The sequence below is a fragment of the Leptonychotes weddellii genome, chromosome 13 (assembly GCF_054177405.1).
Source record: "Leptonychotes weddellii isolate Sample4059 chromosome 13, ASM5417740v2, whole genome shotgun sequence".
In the NCBI taxonomy this organism is placed as follows: Eukaryota; Metazoa; Chordata; class Mammalia; order Carnivora; family Phocidae; genus Leptonychotes; species Leptonychotes weddellii.
This window is the reverse complement of record NC_138381.1, coordinates 79478023-79498925: the sequence shown is the minus strand read 5'-3', so window position 1 is coordinate 79498925 and position 20903 is coordinate 79478023. Positions and strand designations below refer to the sequence as shown.

Here is a 20903-nt window from a genome sequence, read left to right as displayed (position 1 = left end):
ACTGTGGCTGGTGTATGCTGATCACACGCGCAGGGACAGCAGGTCGGGAAGGGGACTGATGAGGAGAGGAGAGCCATTAATAGGAAGGCTCACGCTCGCCGCATGGAAGAGCAATGTGGGGTGTCTCTGCAGCTCCCAGAAGCTGCTGCTTCCTCCTTTCCCTGCCGCAAAGCAGAAGGCCCAGCCAGCCGCCCCCCGAGTCTGTGTGAAGACACTTCACCCTTGTTGGCTCGTCTGCCCGCGAGCAAACAGCAAGCAGATGGTTCTCCTCCCGCACGCACGTCGGCCTGTGTCCTCCCCTGGGGGCTGGGACCTGGGCAGCAGAGGCTGATACATCGTGCCCACCGAGTGCCCCCCGAGGACCCAGCAGGGGCCAGTCTAAGGATAAAATGTCCAGTCGAGAGCCATGGATGGCCACAGGGACATGCCTGCTGGCGGGGGGGTCGGCCAAAGTGTGGGAGCACTGCGATGTTCTTGTGCGCTCCGTGGGCAAAAGTCAGAGGTGCTGAATGTCCTAGTGTGGTGTCCCCGACAGTCCCACGCTGTAAAAAAGTGTCCCGCATCCCTCACAACACTTAAATGTCCCTCTAGGGAACAGGTGCCCTTATGAGGACCATAGCTTAATACACAGAACACCGGATTTTTCAGGATTGCAACGCAGGGTAAATGGAAGGAATACTTTGTTTGTTGGTGACTTTACCAGGAGCTGTCCCCCACCTGGGGAAGTCTCCTCACTGGGCACCGCGCTGAGCCGCAGCGGCCGCCCCTCTGCGCCCGCGCCCTGGGAGCCTCTGCCTTTTGTGGGTGGGGAGGGGGGCTTCACTGCGTGTCCTGGTGAGTCGTGCCCAAGAAGCTGCCCTTTGAGATATGCATCATTCCGTTATAAATGCACGTTTCCTTTATATCCGGTTAGGGATATTAATTGTAATAAAATGTCTTGTAGGTGGGTTCCATTATCTGTGAATCCCATTTCAGGATTGTAAAGGGAGCGTCGCAGAATATCTGTCGAACGATGCGGGTACGATGGCTGACAGGTTGGAACGGCGGGCTTAGGAAATTTGGGGCCATACTGGAGGCAACGTCAGGACTTGGTGCAAAGTGGTTCTCACCTCTGTTCATTCAGCGGCTCTTTGTGGCACGCCCACTGGACGCCAGGCACTGTTCCAGGCACCGAGGATGCTGTGGATCTGAGACCGGTCTTCCCTACCATGCCAGTTAGTCGGGATGGGCTCCCCAAGGCTGAGGCTCGTGACAACCCCGCCGTGCTGGGTGCCTGTCGGGGATCACAAGTCCCTGCGTGGAAGCCCTGGGAGGGAGCCCGTCCTGGGCGCCCACTCTCACCGCCGCCATGTGAAGCCCCACTGGGCACTGCAGAGCCCCTGCACGCAGACCATCTCCTCCCGCAGTGGGAAACAGGCTCTAGGGATCTGCTCGGGCCGCGGGGTCGGGGGGGAGCTTACACGGCAGACGTTGATTTTCCTACGATTCTGGGGCTGGAAGTGCAAGGTCAGGGGCTGGCTTTCTCCTGAGGCCGCTGTCCTTGGGGACAGCCGCCTCCTCCCTGTGCCCACACATGGTCTTCCCTCTGCGTGGGAGCACCCCTGGGCCTCTGCATGTCCTGCTCCTGACGAAAGGCCACATCTTCACATCAGCACCTCTCTGGAGGCCCTGTCTGCAAATTCAGCCCCATCCTGAGGTCCTGGGAGCCACGGCTTCCACAGAGGAACGTGGGGGCACGCAGGTGAGCCCCTCTCAGGGCCATCCGATGCACAGTCAGCTCACTCCCTCTGCGCGCTGACCGCCACGGCTCTTCGTCCTCCATGTGCTCACTGGACACTTGCTTGTCCCTTGGCGGAAGCCTGTCTCCTTCGCGTTAACAGACGCCAATGAGGTCGGTTGCCTCCCGATAAAATAGCCTCACCTGGCAAGCTAGGTAAAGTTGTGTTCTGATCCGTTAGCCCAGTGGAACACGTCCCTCGTGGCTATGGGACACTGTGCCTCAGTTTCTCCTCTGGAACATGGGACAGTAGTACCTACCCAATAGACGTATGTGGAGGATTGCATGGAATTAGGTATTAGATGCTCAGCATAGGTACCTTGTGTATAACAAACACTCAGTAAACATTAGACACTGTCCATTGCTACCACTATTATGAACGATACGATTTTTGTCCAGGATAGAGACTAATCTCAAACACGTAATACCTAGCTTGAGAATTGGATGCAAATATCCCTGTAGGCTGTTTACTTTTGCCAAATCTGGGTGGAGAGGTAGAATTTTAGCATCCTTACGTCTAGCTCTCAGGGAGAAAAAAGGAAAGAGAAAACATCAGAAGAACATAAATTTTACCATGAACGTTGATGATATTTAAATAAGATTTGAATTCTTACCGCATGCAAACAGAAGAGAGGAGTGGCATTAAATTCACACAAGTGATGGGTTGTGCACAGCGGAGTCGGTGTTGTTGACGATATCCTCTCGGTGGCACAGTGTGGCTGGCTGGAAGCGGAGTCTGAAAGAGGGGCGAGTCCCCCCACAGGGTTCCCTCACACCTTCAGCATCATGCAGCGTGGTTCAGAAGGAACGGGCAGGTCTTGTCCACTCACCTGGACTGATCGGTGTGTCCATTCATCTGGCAACAGTCAGGGAGAGGGAGGGGAAGATGGGGGCCCGGGGATGGGACGAATCCCGCCTATCTGGCTGTTGTGGGGACCACGGGATGTGGGTCGACCCAGGTGGGCTCTGGGGGACCCGGCGGGTGTCTCCCCAACTCAGGGTGGGCCCAGCCTTGCGGTGAGGTTGCCTGGACCGAGCGTGGGCCGGTGCCTCATGCGGGAGGCTCAGCGAGGAACGCGCCAGAGCTCAGGCCTGTAATTGGGGGACATAGCAGGGAGAGCTGCGCCCGGGTGGCGGGCTAGTCTCTGGTGGCCACTGTGACAAATGACCATGAGCTTGCTGCCCTAAAGCAACAGGAATGCTTTCCTTAACGGTTCTGGAGGCCAGAAGCCTGAGTGATTCCCCTCAGGGGCCCCAGGGAGGAGCTGTTCCTGCCCCTTGGAGGGGCTTCTGACAACCGGCCCTCCTGCCTGTGTGGCCACGTCCCTGCACATCGGCCTCACCTCCACATGGCCTTCTCCTCTTCTGCCTGCCAGGTCTCCCTCTGCATCTCCCTTACAAGACGCCAATTACATTTGCAACCTGCCCCCAAATCCAGGACAATCTCATCTCAAAATCTTTAACTGAATGTCATCTGCCATGTGAATTTCCCTCCCTCTCTCACACCACACCCCCCTCCCCCGCCTTTCTGCTTCCTGCGGACAGGCTGGACTGCACTCGGAAGCAACGAGGGACGGGACGGGGAGAGCCAGCAGGGCATCAGCCCCCCGACTTGCAGCCCGAGCTGAGTCATAGGCAGAGAAAGATCTCTGACACCCCCAGGCTGAAGTCTCCTCCCCCTGTGAAAATGGCAACAAGCAGGGCCCAGTGGTGCTGGATCCCAAAACCATGCGATTATGAGCATTGGGATGCCCAGGCAGGTGTCATGCTCCCCAACTCCCCAGCACAGAGGCTCAGGACACCCCCTTTCATTCACCGCCAGAGTCCTTCCTGTGTGGCATCTCCTTCTCTCCTCGGATCCCCTGCAACCTCCCCAAAGCTTCCTCCAAGGTGATGCTTGCAAGCCCGCAGGTCATTCCTCCCTGATTTTCATTTGCTTCCTTTGCACACCGTTTCCATCATTAGAAAGCCATTAGCTTGAGGCAGTGCTGGGGAAGGGGGTCCCCTAAGTTGGGCATTATGGAAAGATGCTTGCTTATAACCAAGACCTCTGGCCCCCGGGGCAGACCCCAGTTACATTCCTGGCTCATTTTGTGTTTCAGGAATTAGGATCTTCCCAACACCGCCCTCATTATTTCATCTGCCTTCACGTGTCTCATTCACTCTGCTGCAGCCCACGAAATCTGTGGATTTGGTGCATTCTTTCTCTACTAATGCAGGCATCAGGACGTGTCTGTGCATGTGACCGGGTGGGGATAGCTTGGCTGACGTGAAGGAACGTAACCCGGGGTTATCAGCGACTTCACACGAGACAGCTGAGCTTGCCACCCGGGCCGCCTGCCACCTGTCTCTGCGGCTTGGGGCGGGGGGGCGCTCTGAGCTCAGGGGCGCAGGCTGCTGGGCTCCCAGCACTGTCAGCACCACGGAGAGGGATGGGGAGCCCTGGAAGGTCCCTCTTGAGAAATGAAGTGTTCCCACGAGGCGGTGACACGTGGCTCCAGCTCACAACTTGTCAAGATGGTCCCCTCCCTGTCCAACAACACATGAGCTAGGACAGTCCCACTGTGCACCCGAACTAGGGCCAGATGCTGCTGGCAAGCCATTGTGCTCCCTGCCACGTGCAGACTCGGGCCGTGCGCGGAAACCCAGAGAAGTGTAGGGGTGGAGATTCACGGACCCTGCAGTCAGATACAGTTTGTGCTTTTATTACTTGTCGTGAACACTTCATGCACGCACACGCACACGCATGCACACAAACACATGCATACGTAGACCCACACATGCACACGCGTGCACGCACATGTGCACGGCCATGCACCCGCGCACTCACGCGTGCACACACGTGCACACATACACTGCACACGTGAACGTGCACACGCGTGCACCCACACACGCACACGGACATGCGTGCACACACGTGCATACCTCCACCTCCGCGCCCCGCCCTCAGCCCCAATGTTGCAGTTCCCGCCCCAGGTGCCAGGCTCTACCTGCTCCTCAGAGCACACTGCTTAGCTGTGAAGTCCTGCCTTCCCTCCCCCTTTTTCTTTTTGCTTTGAGGAATAAACACTGAGCTTCAAAGCAAAGCAAAATGTAACACAACATGAAGACTTAGCTCTGTATTCATAATCTAGCCCAGTGCCTGCTCTGCTCTGTGTTCCACGGGGGGCCCGGGGTGGCAGGCACGCCTAAGACGCTCTCCCACCTTCTGCTAGAACACCTCCTCCACCCAGAGGCCAGAAAGTTACATCCCTGAAACAGCCCATGGCCCTGAAAACTGCCACCAAGCCCCACCTCCCTCCCCCCACTCCTCCTCCCCCTCCCTCCTCCAGTCAGCTCATCTGTGACAATCAGCCTGATTTGCTGGAAGCCTTGAAAGAGAAAAAGCCTGAGATTGCAGGCCCACCGCAAGGAGCGTTGTGGCCCAGCAAGGAGCGCTGTGGCCGGGCCACAATGGCGACAAAGCCGCCCGAGCCGTTCCATTCGGCCTTTCCATCAGACTTAAGTACTTTTGCTATTGGCAGATATTTAGGATGACAACCTCCTCTGACTCATCAGTGGGCCTGGGTCCACGTTTCTTTCCAGAGTCATTCCTGATCATCCCCGGACGCCGAACCTCTCGGCGCCTCTTTGTGTGTTTTGCATTCCGGCTGCCTAACCGCGGAGATGAAAGGGGCCTTCGTTGGAAATGCTTTTTATGATGTGGGAACAACGTGATAATTCCTGCTTTGCTTTCTTCACGCCCCTCCAAGTGCTGGGGGGAGGTGTGCGTCCTTTACGGATCCAGTCCGCGAGACCATTCAGGCAGGGATGATGCACCTGCAGGAAGAGACAGCCGGGGTGGCCTGGCCAGGGGTCTGGGCCTTGCGTTTCCAGCTGTGTGTCCCCAGGAAGCTTTACCGAATGTCTTGGGGCCTCAGGCTGACCATCTGTGAACCCGGGACAAGCCCCCTGCCTTCTGTGTGCTTTTGTGTGCGGAGACCACATGAGCCGTGCTCAGCTGCCGGTCCGGGCACATGGTAAGCGCTCAGTCAACGCACGTGCTCCCTCCACACTCACTTCGGGCTTGTGTCGGTGTCCGAGGCCCACCGCAGCACACCAGCACATGCCTGGGCTCCACACAGCACATTCTGGAAGGCAGGTGTCGGGAAGCAGTTTGGGCAGCCCGAGGACCAGAGGTGCGCAGACTGCACTCCCTCCCGAGGCTCCAGGGGGAGGCATGTCCTTGCTTTATCGAGCTTCTGGAGGTGCCTTCGTCCTGTTCTGCATTGCCAGAGCCCACAGCGTGGCATCCCACTTGGGTGGCCTTCCTCTGCTGCAGCCACCAATCTCCTTCCACTTCCCTCTTGTGAGGGCACCCAGATGACCCTGGGGGCCCACCCAGACAACCCCTGATAATCTGCTCAACTCAACATCCTTAACTGAACCCCATCTGCAAAGTCCCTTTTGCCGAAAAAGGTCACACTGACAGGTTCCAGAGACTTGGGGCCTGACATCTTTGGGGCCATGAATCAGCCTAGCACACATACCCAGGTCTGGTTCAGGAGAGAAGGAAGGCCCCTGGATTCCTGGAAAACAAAGACAAGAGGTCTTAGTTCTTCTCTCAGACGCCAGCAGAGAGGAGCAGTCTTGTACGGGGCAGGAGCTGAGAACGTGGACCGCAGAGCTGCACCCCCAGCGCCCGACTGTGGCTCTGCCCCTTCCTGGGGGAGAGCCTGGTCTCAGGCTGCCCGGTGGACGGCATGAGCTCACATGTGCCCGCGTCTCCCTGTCTGGGGCGCAGAGCCTGGGACACGGACTTAACAGGGGAGGGGCTCCAGGAGGCAGAGTGAGGGAGAGGGGACAAGACAGGAAGCAGGGAAGGAAGAGACACCAGCAGGGGGTAGCGCCCCTGCTGGGCAAGTGGGGAGAAATCCCATGGGACTCAGTAAGGAACCATGAAGAGTATGGGTCACATCCGCCCCCACAACTGAGGTGGGATGTTCTCTGCAGAAATCCACATGGGAGCAAAAGAACACAGGACGCACAGATGAGGGGAACTGAGCAGGGTAGTTTTCGTGAAACTAGCTGGTCTGCCTGCAGGAGGCCCTCAGGGTGGTGGCTGTGCACACAGTGTCCCTCCTCCAGGAAAACCAGAGGTCAGCAGGCCATGGGGCAGGTGGGCAGCACACAGCACCCATGGCTGAGGGCATGGCTCCCGACACCTAAGGGCCATCTGTCAGAGGTGCAGCAGGGGAGGTCAGTGGTGCCTGGGGAGGGGGGCGGTCTGCATGCAGACTGGAAGAAGGGGTCCTGGGAGAAGTGGTCAGATCCCCACAGCATCTGCTGCAGCCGAAAGCAGAGAGCAGCGTCCACTGCAGGGCTCATGCCTCAAAGAGCGAGGGCACTTCGCCTCACCGCCTCCACCTTCTCTGCTGTTTCCGCGGTGCTGGGGTGTACAGTAAGATCTCACTGCCTCCCCCCCTTCCCAGGTATCTGACAGATGTGACTACGTCTTCGTCAATGGGAAGGAAATGAAAGGCAAGGTGGATGTGGTGGTGAACTTCACCTACCAGCACCTGAGCAGCTCCTTGGAGATGACCGTGTGGGTGCCCCGGCTCCCGCTGCAGATCGAGATCTCGGACACCGAGCTCAACCAGATCAAGGGCTGGCGGGTGCCCATTGTCTCCAATAAAAGGTGGGTGTGCTAGTCATGACTCCCTCTCAGAGACCCAAGTCAAATATGCTTCCACTAAAAACAGACACTTGCAGGGTAGCTGATTTCAGGCATGACTGGATCCAGGGATTCAAACGGCACCCTCAGGATGGACTCTGTCCCCACCTGGCGGGCTGGTCTGCCGTGTGTTGGCCTCGTCCTCCACCAGGCTTTTCTCCTGCAGTTCCAGACTCGCAAGAAGTGCATCCTCTCCTTCCCAGTGGTTCCAGCAGAGGTCTTGGAGTTATGCTAGCCTCACTCAGGCTGTGTGCCCATCCCCGGCGCAGTACTGTAGCAAGGACATAGAGCACACAGTCTGTCCGGTGAGCCTTCAGCACAAACCCCTGCCTGGAATCAGAGCACCTGGAAGAGGTCAACCCCGTCTGAACCGATGGTTGATACCAGAAGGGGCCAATTGATTCTGGGAAGGCACAAACGACAGAAGCCCCCCAGAGAGACCTGGGAGCAGACTCTGGCTGACCTGGGCAGCCTCTCGGTGCTCCCAGCCCAGAAGCTCTGGGACTGCTGGGTCTCAGGGAGATGAAGTCAGAAGCCTGACCCCCTGTGCCTGGTCCTTTACCCTGAGGCGTCTGTTAGAGGGGCAGGTATCCTTTATCCACACGGCTCACCAGGTACCAGGAGAGTAGCAAGAGATCAGGCTCTTTGTTCAGAGACTCTGTCGTCTCAGAGAAACCCGTGACCAGGGACCAGCATGCCAGCCACCTGCAGAAAGGTGAGAGTGAGCATACGCGGAATTAGAGAAGGGAGCACTCCGGGTGTCTGTGCTCAGCAGGGAGGACAGGTGGTGTCCTCTGAGGGATGCCCTTTCTGTTTCTGCCCTTCGATCTCCACCCCAGTTAGTCCCTGTGCCCTGGGGGAGGGGACAGCTTCGAGAATGCAGGCTGGAAGACTGTTTCAGCAGTGACCCTCTCCCTGGCCGCGGGGTCCGTGCTGCTGAGCTGGAGGGGTGGGGTTAGGAGAGGTTGTTGATGCTGCGAGGTGGGCAGCCGCCGGGAGGACGTGCCGGGGGACTGGCTGAGTGTGATCGTGGCACATCTCAGTGTCACGCTGTCCAGCTCAGATCCAGCCATAGACCCGGGCTGATGCTCAGATGGAGACCACGCTGCGCCAGGAAGAGGTGGCTGGGCGGAGGCATCAGACCTGAGCAGGGCAGCCAACATCTGTCCCCGAGCCAAACCATCCCGGTCCTTTCTGTGCTTACTGTCACGTTACCTTGAGGGCGATACGCACCCCTTGTGTGCCGGTTTATGGGGCTATTGCGGTCACCCACAGCCCTATCAGGTTAGTTACCCATGCTGCACAGTTTGATGACGAGTCCCCAAACCTCAGGGCTTGAAGCAGAGGCGTATGATCTCACAGTGTCTCCGGATCAGGAATGCAGGCTTGGCTTAGCAGGGTCTCTCACAGACGGCAGTCAGGGTGTTGGCCGGAGCTCAGGGTGCGGAGGGCCCTGCCTCCCAGCCCACGTGGTGGTCGGCAGCCGCGGTTCCTCACGGGCTGTGGAACGGCGGCTCCCGGCTCCTCGCTGGCCCTTGCTCTGGCATGTGGCTAGCCCCACAGGGCTGCTCACAACGTGCAGCTTCCTTCCTCAGAGCAAGCAAGAGAAGAACCAAGGAAAGACTACCAAGCAAGACAGATGGCACAGTCTGTTTTAAAGCCGAATGCTGGAAGTGACATCCCCTAACTTTGGCTATAATCTTCCACTGCAAGGAGGTTACTAGGAGCAGCTCGCACTCAAAGGGAGGGGATTCTGCGCAGTGCGTTCCGGGAGGTGGGGCTCACTGGGGACGCCTCGGATCTCTGCTGACCACACCAGCCCCTTCTGATGGTCAGGCATTCGGGGTATGACCTGTGTTCCGTCTGAGCCCCACCAGGCTGGGCTCACTGCCCGCTCCCCTTTGCAGCCCCTGCCGTTGGCCCAAGTCAGTACCCGCTAACCTGACCTGACCGTTTCACAGGCTGGCTCGGGACAGCGAGGAAGAGGAGGACGACGACAGGAGGGCGGGTCGCGGCTGCACGCTCCAGTACCAGCACGCCATGGTGCGGGTCTTGACGCAGTTTGTGGCCGAGGCGGCGGACCGGGGCGGACACCTGGCCCACTTGCTGGGCTCAGACTGGCAGGTGGACATCACGGAGCTGGTGAATGACTTCATGCAGGTGGAGGAGCCCCGCATCGCCAAGCTACAGCGGGGACAAGTCCTGATCGGCCAGGAGCTTGGGATGACCACCATTCAGGTGAGCAACCCCCAGCGCAAGTACCCTCCGTATCCCTGCCTCTTCTCTGCCCAGATGAGAATTGTTTGTCATTACTTAGGACATCTATTTCTAGAGCGAACCAAATTGTCACCTGAATAATATAACTGGGGTAAGGAGGTGACAAGAGTCTTGAAGTTCCTCACTTACTGCTTGCATTTGACAAACACTGGGTGGCTCCTCTGGGTGGGTCATGTTTGAAACCCCAGTACACTGTCTCTACACCATGCTGGGTGTTACCATCATGGGGAGAAGGCTGTGGGCGTGAGCTGGCCTCATGGGAGCCGTGGGCATGGGCATGGCCAGCACTTCTCGCTGAGCCCTCCACCCCACTGACCATCATCCTGTGTCACAGCATTCCATCCTGCCGTGATGCCATGCTGCCTCAAGTCCCACCCCAGGCCCAGTGAAAACTAGGGCGTCTCAGAAATGAGCCGAGGAGAGGAACAAAGTTATTATGCCCCTCACGGTCTTGGGGGCACCTGCAGCCAGGAACGGATGGGGCAGGACCAGGATGCAACATGGGGTTTTGGAACAAACACTCCCCCAAAACGCTGTCCCGGGAGGTCCCCTGGGTTTAGTGGTCTACCTCCCGTCTGAGAACAATATGATGGTTCAGCAGGTGCCCCCAATCGGGCTACTAGCCTGTCAGTGGGGGTTTCTGACACAGCTGTGCGTGAGGAACCTCGTCAGTGAAAGTATTGATTATGCAAGATTTAAAGCATATCTGCTCTGGAAAATTGGCTGGTATTTAAAAGAGATCATTTTACTCAAGGAGGCAAATAGACAGGTTTGAAGTGACCCAGGGGTCGCTTGCTCCAATGATCTCAAAGACTAGAGAAGGTGACAGTGAGCAAAGCTGCCTGGGCGTGAGCTGAAAGACAGCCGCTCACTTGGGCCCCGAGTGCTGGGAACACGATAGGGGCCGGTGAGGAGTGCGGCGAGGGTGGGGCTGCCAAAGGAAATGCAAATCTAGCACGGCCAGATGTTGCAGCCTTTCCAGAAAAGTGAGAGATCTTTTTGTATGAAATCCTATGATTTTTTTTTAAGGGTGGCCATTAATTCCATTTTAAAGTCTCATTTACGTCAAACAGAACCTATCTGCCCCCTAGACAGGAGCTCGAAACCTCCGTGATTGACTTTTAGTTGAAAGACCTAAACCAAAGAGCTAAGTTCCTACCACCTGTCCACAGGCTAAACTGACACCTGGGGACTGGAACCAGGAGCGGTGGCATTCACCACTGCCCCATGTGGTGGTGCAAGGACCAGGACAGCAGCACAAGTCGGGGCTCCGGGCCGGGGACGGGGGCCAGCTTCCCATGCATTCAACACAGACACTGTCCTGGTGGGGCAGAGAGTCCTGACACCCTTTTCTTTATTCCCACTGAGTCCTCCTGAGTTATAAATTCGCTTGTCCACTTCCTCTGGGGGACTCGTAACTCACACTCATGGCCGTTCAAATTGTCCAAACCAGACTTAGAGACCGAAGGTGGTATTTGGATAGAATTATGGAGCTCGATACACAAATTTCAGGGGTCCTGGGAAAACTGCCATCTCAACATATGTCTTCATAAATATCAGCACCACCTCGCAGAAAGAAGCATGTCAGGAATGTGGGTTAAGGGAAGCTGGAAGCCGTGTCATCCAGGGTTGAGGCTGAGGGTTCACGGGGACCAAAGTTAACTCTTCAAACTTGAGTGAGGGGTGAGCGGGACAAGGGGTTCCACAAAAGCAGGACCTCCTCTGCAGGGTCTAAATGGGGCATAAGCTTCGTTTCCCCGGGACCGCGGTGTCCGCAGGAGAAATGAGACTCTGGGGTGTCAGCTCTGGTGGTGGAGACTCACAGCTCTGTTTACTGGGGATGCGAGCTGATCTCCCAAATGCTCCGTGTTGCCCGAGGTATGGAGTGTGAGCTGTCATGACACACGGGATGACTCAGGTGACACGTGGGCCAACAGTCTCCTCTTAGTCACACACGTGTGTAAGAAAGAAGCACATAAATACGTAACTAGCACCTCAAAATCAGTTTTTCCTTGCTGCTGTGAAGTTTCTTAAACCGATTATTTGATGCACATGCACGTGTACTAGAAAATGATTGTGCAGCGCAAGCCCCATGAAGCTGGCACCCCGTGAATGGCAAAGCCAGTTCCTCCTCGGGAGGACTGCGGGGGCGCCTGGTGGGTCCTGGGGTCTCTCTGTGTAGTGGGGGGGCGTCAGATCCCCCCCCCATCATGCGAGATACGCCTTTTGGAAGAAGACATCAGTGGGAAAGACCCGTTTCCGTTCACTCTGGCTCGGTCGTCTGTCTCTACGAGCATCATTTATGCCATGGGAGGAAATTCTGGGGCCACAGCAAGCTTTTCCTTCCATGTTGGTTCTGCCTTTCAGATCCTGTCGCCTCTGTCAGATGCCATCTTGGCAGAAAAGACCATCACCGTGCTGGATGAGAAGGTGACCATCACAGACCTCGGGGTCCAGCTGGTGACAGGGCTGTCACTCTCCCTGCAGCTCAGCCCAGGGAGCAACAGAGCTGTCTTTGCTACTGCAGCGGCTCAGGAGCTTCTGCAAAGGCCCAGACAGGTATGGAGGCGGGGCTAGGGTCACGCACCAGGTGGGTCACGCACCAGGTGGGACACACACCAGGTGAGGTCACACACCAGGTAGGTCATGCACCAGGTGGGTCACACACCAGGTGAGGTCACACATCAGATGAGGTCACACTCCAGGGTCACACATCAGGTGGGACACACATCAAGTGAGGTCATGAACCAGGTAGGTCAGATATCAGGTGGGTCACACACCAGGTGAGGTCACACATCAGATGAGGTCACACTCCAGGGTCACACATCAGGTGGGACACACATCAAGTGAGGTCATGAACCAGGTGGGTCATACCTGGGCTGTCTCACACTCTTCCGCTGCCCCCATGGCCGCGGGTGGGGCGGAGGGGCCTCTGGGGAGGTGCCCCCAGCCTGCTGTGGAGTCCCTGCAGGGAAAATGGGGTAGCAGGTCTGGGGTGATGGGAGATTGGAGGCGTCGCTCCCGCCAGGCTTGAGGTTGAGCTCAGGGCAGAAGTGAGGACCCCATGGCGATGTCAGTCAGCATCTCCTTTCCCTGAACTAGACACCAGCAGGTGCTGACCCTGTGCTGTGTGTGTGTGTGTGTTGATGGGATGGTTTCCGATGGGCGCTGGAAAAAGGACATTCGCAAATGTTCTATGTGCTCCTCCCTCATCAGGGGAGAGTAAGTTTTATTTTTTAAGAGGGAACATGGTGGCTTCGGTGAACCTTGCTGAGCAACGAGACAGCGGTCTCTGGCTGTTGATTCTCTGTGCCTCGTGAAGCAGGGCCGTCCTCCTGCGGGGCTGCTCGAGGGCCTCCAGCCCAGGTGGGGGGTTTCCTGGCGGCTACCCTTCTGGGTGGGAACCCTTCCTGGCAGGTGTCCCCTGGGCAGCCCCCACCCCAAGCCAGACTTGTCCCAGGACACACAGGACCCTCCCATTTTCCCAGCCTGCACCTGTCCCTCGAGCTCCTCGTCCTGTGTTGGCTAATCCCTCTGCCCCTTTGCTATGGTCTTTGTGTGCAGGGGCTTGGATTATAAAACACTTGAACGTGGATGATTCCAGTAACAGATAGGAATTCTTGCGAAAGACAAACCTCCTTTTCCTCAGGGCGGGATAAGCCAGGATGCAAGGCACGGATAACAAAGGAGAAATAAGCCGGGGCTGCTTTCTGTCTTCATGGGGTGATAAAATCAGGGGACCTCTAGTCAGGACTTAAGGAAGCAATAAGACACAGTTCGAACAGGGCCAGAGAGCTAATCCAGTTGTGACATGCAGAGCTGAGCATGCTCCCCTGTGGTCGGCTCCATACTTGGTTTGGATGGCCCTTAGTCCCTGCGTGCACTTGGCTCTGACATTTCAGTCTCAAGAAATCCAATGGCATTTGAGTTTCCTGCTCCGATTTCCTGGCAGATTGGAAGAACCTGGTGAGTTGATGTCACATCCAGGGGCTCTTGCGCTGTGTCTTGGCAGCGTTCTGCAATTAGTAGCTGTCTAACAATAGCCGTGTCTCGTGGCGGAGCTGAAGGAAGTCTCCAGACACCAGACAGCACCGGGGTAAAACTGGCTTCGCTCATGCTCAGGGGCTCTTCGGTTGCCAGAAAGAGAAATCCACTCAAGCAAGCTTGAAGCATGAGGGATCTATTACCAGGACCGGGGCTCCCCCAGACCCCAGCTGTAGGAACTCAGAAGAGGCAGGATATCGTCAGTCTCCCCACGCCCACACCACACTCCCTCCCCTGCGCCGTTCCTTCTGCTGTATTTCTTTTTCTTTCCCTGTAATAAATGCTGGGCCCAGACATTTGCTTATCTCTGATCCATTGTGGTGGCTCGGAGGTGGGCTCCACACCCTAGTTTTATGTGAGTCCCCACTCATCTTCCCGCAGCTCAGGCTTCAATCCCATCTGTCTTACTTCAAATTTAAGAGAGAGAGAGAGAGAGATACTCACTGGCTCAGGCTGCGGAGATGAACGGCTCTGAAGGCCACCTCCTGCCCCCTTGTCCCCGGTCCAATCCGCTGTGGCGCCGTGGCTGGGTGTGTGGGGTCATGTGCCTCTCCAGGCCATTCATCCTTCTGGGCTTGGGGTGGAGCAGGTTCTCCGAGATGTGGGGAAGGGAGGGCCAGTTCACGGTCAAGCACAATGACCTCTTCCCCGAAATTAAAGGCTCGCGTTCAGTCAGAGAGTTATCTCCTCTATTACGGTCTGCCTGGTCCAACTAGTCCCAAGGAGGGTTGATCTAAAGCAACAAAGCAAAAAGGCAAGAGATTGAGATGTGTGCAGACCTTGGTCCTGGCCATTCCTTGGTCTCCCCATCTCCCCCGACTGGTTGAGGGGATGGAGGGTGGCAGACACAGTCCACGTAGAGTGCCTCTCTCCCTGGCTGTTTTAACTCCCTGTCTCCAAGTCAACATTGTGTCTGGAAACTCATACAAACCTACTCCCGTAGTCCCAGACGCAGCAGGACCAACACCACCAAAGCCGGCGGTACCTCTGGGTGTCCCTGTCCAGATAAGGGGGGGTTTTCATCCCTTATGTGAGTAGTGAGGGGAGACTCGGGATTAAAACAGCTTAAAAATAACGTCATAAATATTTTCCCTTGAAATGTGTGACATTCGTACATGATCCCACTAACCAGGAATACCCTTTGACATGCAATTTATGTACCCCTAAAAACCCCATCTTTCTTTCTACGCCTCGGGGAGAAAAGCAGATCTTCTTATGGGGCGTTTAACATGGGCTTCCCTTCATTCTCATATCAAGGCCTTGCTTGTGTTCTTTGCTTTCCCACCTCCATAAGCATTGGTTTTCTTCCATGACCCTCGTGCGTCTGGCCTCTTGTTTCTGCACTGCTTAAAAGGCGTTCTTTTGTTCTTGTTGTATTATTTTTGCCACCGAATGTCTACTGTACAAAGACTTGGTGTTCCGTGAGCTCTGGGGCCCATGCTTATTGACTTATTTTACTCAACAGGAAGCGGCCATCAGTTGCTGGGTCCAGTTCAGCGATGGCTCCATCACCCCCTTGGATATCTACGATGGGAAAGACTTCTCCTTGATGACCACCTCGCTGGACGAAAAGGTGGTCTCCATCCACCAAGACCCCAAATTCAAGTGGCCTATCATCGCTGCTGAAACCGAAGGGCAGGGTGCTCTGGTAAAGGTCGAAATGGTCATCAGCGAATCGTGCCAGAAATCCAAGCGGAAGAGTGTGCTGGCTGTGGGGACAGCCAACATCAAAGTTAAGTTTGGCCAAAATGATGCGAACCCCAACACCAGTGACAGCAGACACACTGGGGCAGGAGTTCACCTAGAAAATAACGTCAGTGACAGAAGACCCAAAAAACCCTTGCAGGAATGGGGGACCCAGGGGGGTCAGTACTATAGCAGTTCTTCCGTGGGCCTCATGGAAGGAAGAGGGTCCACGACAGAGAGGTCAACCTTCCAGAGAAAGAAGAGCCAAGGAAGCCTTCTAGATGATGACAGCCACCTGCAGACCATCCCCATCGACCTCACCAGCTTCCCGCCCCGGGGGGACCTGCCCAGAAGCAACGTGGAAACGGACGAGAATGGCCTCACGCAGGCATCCAAAGGGCTGAGTGACTTGGAGATCGGGATGTACGCGCTGTTGGGGGTCTTCTGCCTGGCCATTTTGGTCTTCCTAATAAACTGTGTGGCCTTTGCGCTGAAATACAGGCACAAGCAGGTTCCCCTGGAGGAGCAAGAAGGTCTGAGTCACTCGCACGACTGGGTCGGGTTGAGCCACCGCTCCGAGCTGCTGGAGAACCACATGAACTTTGCATCCTGCCAGGACGAGCAGATCACTGCCATTGACAGGAGCATGGATTTCGAAGAGAGTAAGTATCTGCTCAGCACAAACTCCCAGAAGAGCATCAATGGACAGCTGTTCAAATGTTCGGGCCCCACCGTTGTGGACGGGAAGGATCAGAGAATCGAGCCCCCGACATCCCCTACCTCAAAAAGGAAAAGAGTGAAATTTACCACCTTCACCACCATCCCCTCGGATGAAGGATGCCCCACCGTGAACTCCATATCGACCAGCGGTGAGGACATGAGCTGGGTCTGCCAGGATCTGGACCCGGGGGAAAGCAGACAGCCACACGGCTACATGGAAAGGTTACGTGAGGATGTGTAAGCCAGACACTCGCGGACACGGGTTCTCACTCACCTCTCAGCCTTTAACTTGGGGACGTGTGGCAAGGGCGCCCCCGGGAAAGGAGTGAAGTGACAGGACAAGATAAGATGGCCCCTATCAGCAGAGCCCCAGCAGACGGCTCCGGCTCGGCTGGGGTGGCCCCACGTCGGGATCGAGGCACACGTTCCGGAACGCAGGGTCTTGGCCAGTGTTAAGAGGTGGATTGTGCATGGCAAGGTTTGTAAAACTTGGAAGAAAAACGAGTTCTGAATCACTGAGCTTCTGATGGGTCCCAGGAAAGAACAGCCCCACGCTCTGTCCATCACTCTCTTTCTCTCTTGAATCAAAGCCCTTTGGGTGTGGTGAAATCCACGTGGGTCCAGAACTCACTACTGCAGACTCTGGAAGAACCCTGAGACTCGGGTGGAGTGCAAGTGGACCGACGGGAGGCAGTGAGTCATTTGAGCCGGGGCGCGACCAGGGGCCACGTCCGGAGCGTGGGCAGCATGTGGCGGGGGCGTCATCATGGGGTGCCATCACCCAAAGACCGGCGCGGGCTGGTGACTGACCAGGCGTTGCTGACGGGGACTGAAGGGGCACACGTGGGCAAATAGGCCATGGATATCTTTGTAACCAGATGCCAAGAACAAAGGCGCAAGCCCTCTGGGGGATTCGGAGCGTCCCTTTATTGGTAAACTAGGGATACAGGGCACAGAATGTCGATCGGGTTCAAGGAACCAGGCTTTTTCGGGCAAGTTCACTGTGTTCAGAGGTGCACTCCTCTGACCCACCAGCTGTCTAAGAGCCTGGGCACAGGGGCCTTTCCAGCATTCCCCCGTGGCAGGTGCATCCGCTCCAGGTGACACTCTGCAGTGGCCCCACCAGGTGAACGTCACTCGTGTCCTTTCCTTGAAGAGGCGGGTCTTCGAGGATTCGCGGTTCTCACGGTGAATTCAACACCAAGGGACACTCATCACCCTGCACCTCTGGGAAGATGGGGGAGCCGTTTTGTGACGGCCCCGTGGACGGCCACACCGGGTGCCCCGTCCACAGCTGCAGTGATGCATGTGGACCAAGGTGGAGTGCACGGGCAGGGGAAGCCAGGGCCCGCTGTGCCGCAGGGGGGCCGGGCAGGAAGCCTGTTCACACCCCCCATGTGGGCTTGGACCGATGGAGGGATGGAGGTGCCCGAGCTTGAGGGAGAGAGGGAGACCCCAGTCTGTCCTGAGAGCTTTAACCTTGTTGCTTGAAATCAGAATGACTCTGAATGTCTCCCAAATCCCCGGATGGATGGGAAGCCGCCAAGAAGGCAGGTGGGGGGAGAGATGAGTGGATTCTTGCCCCAGCTCGAGCTCCCGCCAAGGTGGGGAAGGGTGGCGGGATCCCTGGTAAGGAGGGCCGCATAGAAGCAGGGCGCGTGGTGGGGGGCGGGTTCTCTCCTCTGTCATTTTCTGTCTCTCCGCTCCACGATGCTCTTCTCCATTTCCTCTTTCTCTGTGTGTCTCTCCATCTCTGTGTCTCCCTGACCCTATTTCTCTTCTTGCTCTGTGTCTCTCCCTCCCTCCCTCTCTTCTCCTCCTTCCCTCCTCATCCTCTCCCCTCACCCCCTCCTTAATGCATATAATTGAATTCTCCTTAGATCATGGGTATCCCTTCCTCCAGCTTACCCTTCCCCCAACTGAGGTGCTCCCCATTTGCTCTAAGCCTGGGATTCCAGCAGCCGTAAGCCACCTGCTCCCATCCCCAAGTCGACTCACTGTGTCTGGTGGGGCGATTAAACTGTCACCCCTTCTCAATGACAGTCCTTTGCTTTCAGTAGCCCTGCTGATATTTCTTTCCATCTGTACCCGCGTGATGTCCTCTTTAATGCGGCAGCCGCCGCCCACTCACAGATCCATCTCCCTGCAGAATGTATTGTAGATCGTAAGAATGTAATATATGTTTATACACTTACCGACTGTAAATATAAAGTTTGCATTCAGCGGCTTTATGGCTGTCCTTTGTCTTTCTACACACTGACCCCTCCGAGGGGCTGGCATCAAGTGCAGATGGCTCTCCAAACGCTGTGGCTTTTGGTAAATGAAAATGCAGATTTAAGGATCCCAGCACAATCCAATTACACTCTTACGCGGTGTAATGTCGCTCTCTGCATCGAGGCAATGTTGACACATGATGACAAAGTGCATTGTGTACTAAGTATCTCTCCTTCAGGACCTGAAAGGATTTTCAAATAAATCACATGTGCGATTCTCTGCTAAAAGCCTGCTGACTGATGGTGGTAAGTGAGAACCATGGCAGGTGAGCGTATATCCCAGCTCCCTGTGGGCTGCAGTGAGGAAAATTGCTCTGTCTTCTCCTTGGATCTCACACGTACATTTGGATGTCAGCTTCCTGAGATATGCCCGCGGTGGCTTTGGGCTGAATGAAAAAGGTTGACCTTTTAGGTTCCTCTAATAGTCAAATGCAGCCCAGAGACCCTTCCGCAAAAAAAAAAAAAAAAAAAAAAAGTACATGAAATTCTTGTATCCATGCAACAGAATCAAGTGATGGATCAGTTACTTATTCACCTGGTATTTACTAAGCACCTACTGTGTGCTATAGGAACTATTGCAGACACTGGAGACGGAGAGTAAATATGGCTTGCCTGCTCTCAAGGATGTTGCATCTACTCGGCTGGGGGGTTAACATCAAAGTAAATTTCAGTTTGTCGTAAGTTGTAGAAAGGATGATAAAACAGGTTACAGAAGAGACAAAGACTGAGTCAATATTGAACACTTCGGCCATTTCACCTAAAGAAAAAAAGTCTGGATTTCTATCTTCTTTTGAAAATAGATGCTTTGGTGAAATGGGGCTTATGACCCAACTTGGCCCTCACTGGGAACAGTGGATTTGCCGCCTCCAAGCAGGACACCCAGATTGTCTCCCTGACTCAGAGTTGCGGTCTGTGCCATCACTTTCCCAGAACAGAGAAATAGTGCTCCCTGGTCATGTCTCTGCCCAAAAGTGAAAAAAGCAAATGTAGGCAGAGGGAAGTTGTGTGTTCCCAAGACAATTAGGGAAAAGTCTATTGCTTTATGAAAGAGAGAACAGCCGCGTGTGTCTCCCAGGAAAACACAGAACGTTGTTGTCTAACAAACAGGACTTCACACAGCCCGTATGTAATGTGGTCTCTGTGCCCAGAATTCAAGAAAGAAGAAGCGATCGGAGAGTCCTGACGAAATGCTTTTTCAGCAGGGTGCCTTCTAAATGTGAATAAGGTGCACCCGCCTGCCTCCTCATTTCTGCCCCCGCGGGGTCCCTGGAGCCAGTGAGGTTCCTACCTGCTAAGGCCAGACCCCCAGGCAGCAGGAACCAGGTTCCTCCGTGCCCCGTCCCCTCGTCTCCTCCGTGCCCCGGACGTGGCCGACAAACCATCTGTCGTCAGGCATGTTGGGCTGGAGGGCCGCCTTCACGGTCACCCACACTGGGGCCTGGGGCAACAGACATGTCCCGTCTCACAGTCTGGAGGCTGGAAGTGCAAGATTAGCAGTCGGCAGCGTCCATTCCTTCCGAGGTTCCAGGCCTCTCTCCAGCTCCTGGTGATTTGCAGGCCGCCTTTGACGCTCCCTGGCTTGTAGAAGCTTCACCCCCACCTCTGCCCCCATGTTCACACGGCCTTTCCACACTCTGTGTGTGTGTCTGTGTCCAAATTCTCCCTTTTATCAGGACACCAGGCCTGTGGGAGTGGGGGCCCACCCTACTCCATATGACCTCATCTTAACTAATTGCATCTGCAAGGACCCCATTTCCAAATAAGGTCCTATCTACTACTGAGAGGACTTCAACACATGAATTTGGGGGAGGACATTTCGACCCATAATGCTGACCTGGCCTGAGGTCTGGGCAGCTGACTGCAACACAAGCCAACCCAGCCCCGGGCAGGGCCCACCGCGTTTCCGAGAACATGTTTCCCAGAGGGAAACAGATACATGCTCCCTCACGCTGCCAGGATGTGCTGGCCCAGCCCCGGCTGATAAAGGCTTCTGTAGACGTGTTCGTGGAAGCCCGGCAGGCTTGCGTCACAAGCCACAGCTACACCAAACCTGTCGCCTGCAAATCGTCACGACCCAGGCCTTGCTCACCGGTGTCTCCCTCCAGGCCTGGAGCTCACCTGGGGCTGAGTCCCCACCCAACCCACAGGGACTCAGAGTGGACGGTTTCCAACAGGAAGATCAGGAGACTTTTGCTGTAAGAGGGGATCTGGTCCTGCCATGCAGTTGACCCCACTGCTCTTCCCTGACCTTTTCCAGCACCCCCACACTGGAGCTGTAAGTACAGGACTCCAGGAAATCGAAGGCCAGGCTGAGGAAGGGAGAGCAAGCCCCTTGCGCAGATAACCCCTGTGAGTGCACGGTAGAGACCCACCATTCTCTGGCTGGGTCCCCCTGCAGGTCCCTGGGGCCACG

At 55.9% G+C, this 20903-nt stretch overlaps 1 protein-coding gene across 1 annotated transcript in view; it reads left to right on the top strand.

Annotated features, from left to right (window-relative positions):
- Positions 1–20837, top strand: part of TMEM132D (transmembrane protein 132D) — an 87386-nt gene extending 66549 nt beyond the window's left edge. The window contains exons 2-5 of the mRNA XM_081802413.1: positions 7249–7454; positions 9452–9728; positions 12135–12326; positions 15277–20837. Of these exons, the coding sequence (XP_081658539.1) occupies positions 7291–7454; positions 9452–9728; positions 12135–12326; positions 15277–16458 (1815 nt within the window). The 5' untranslated portion in view covers positions 7249–7290 and the 3' untranslated portion in view covers positions 16459–20837. The remainder of the gene's footprint in view (positions 1–7248; positions 7455–9451; positions 9729–12134; positions 12327–15276) is intronic.
- Positions 20838–20903: the final 66 nt, after the last annotated feature.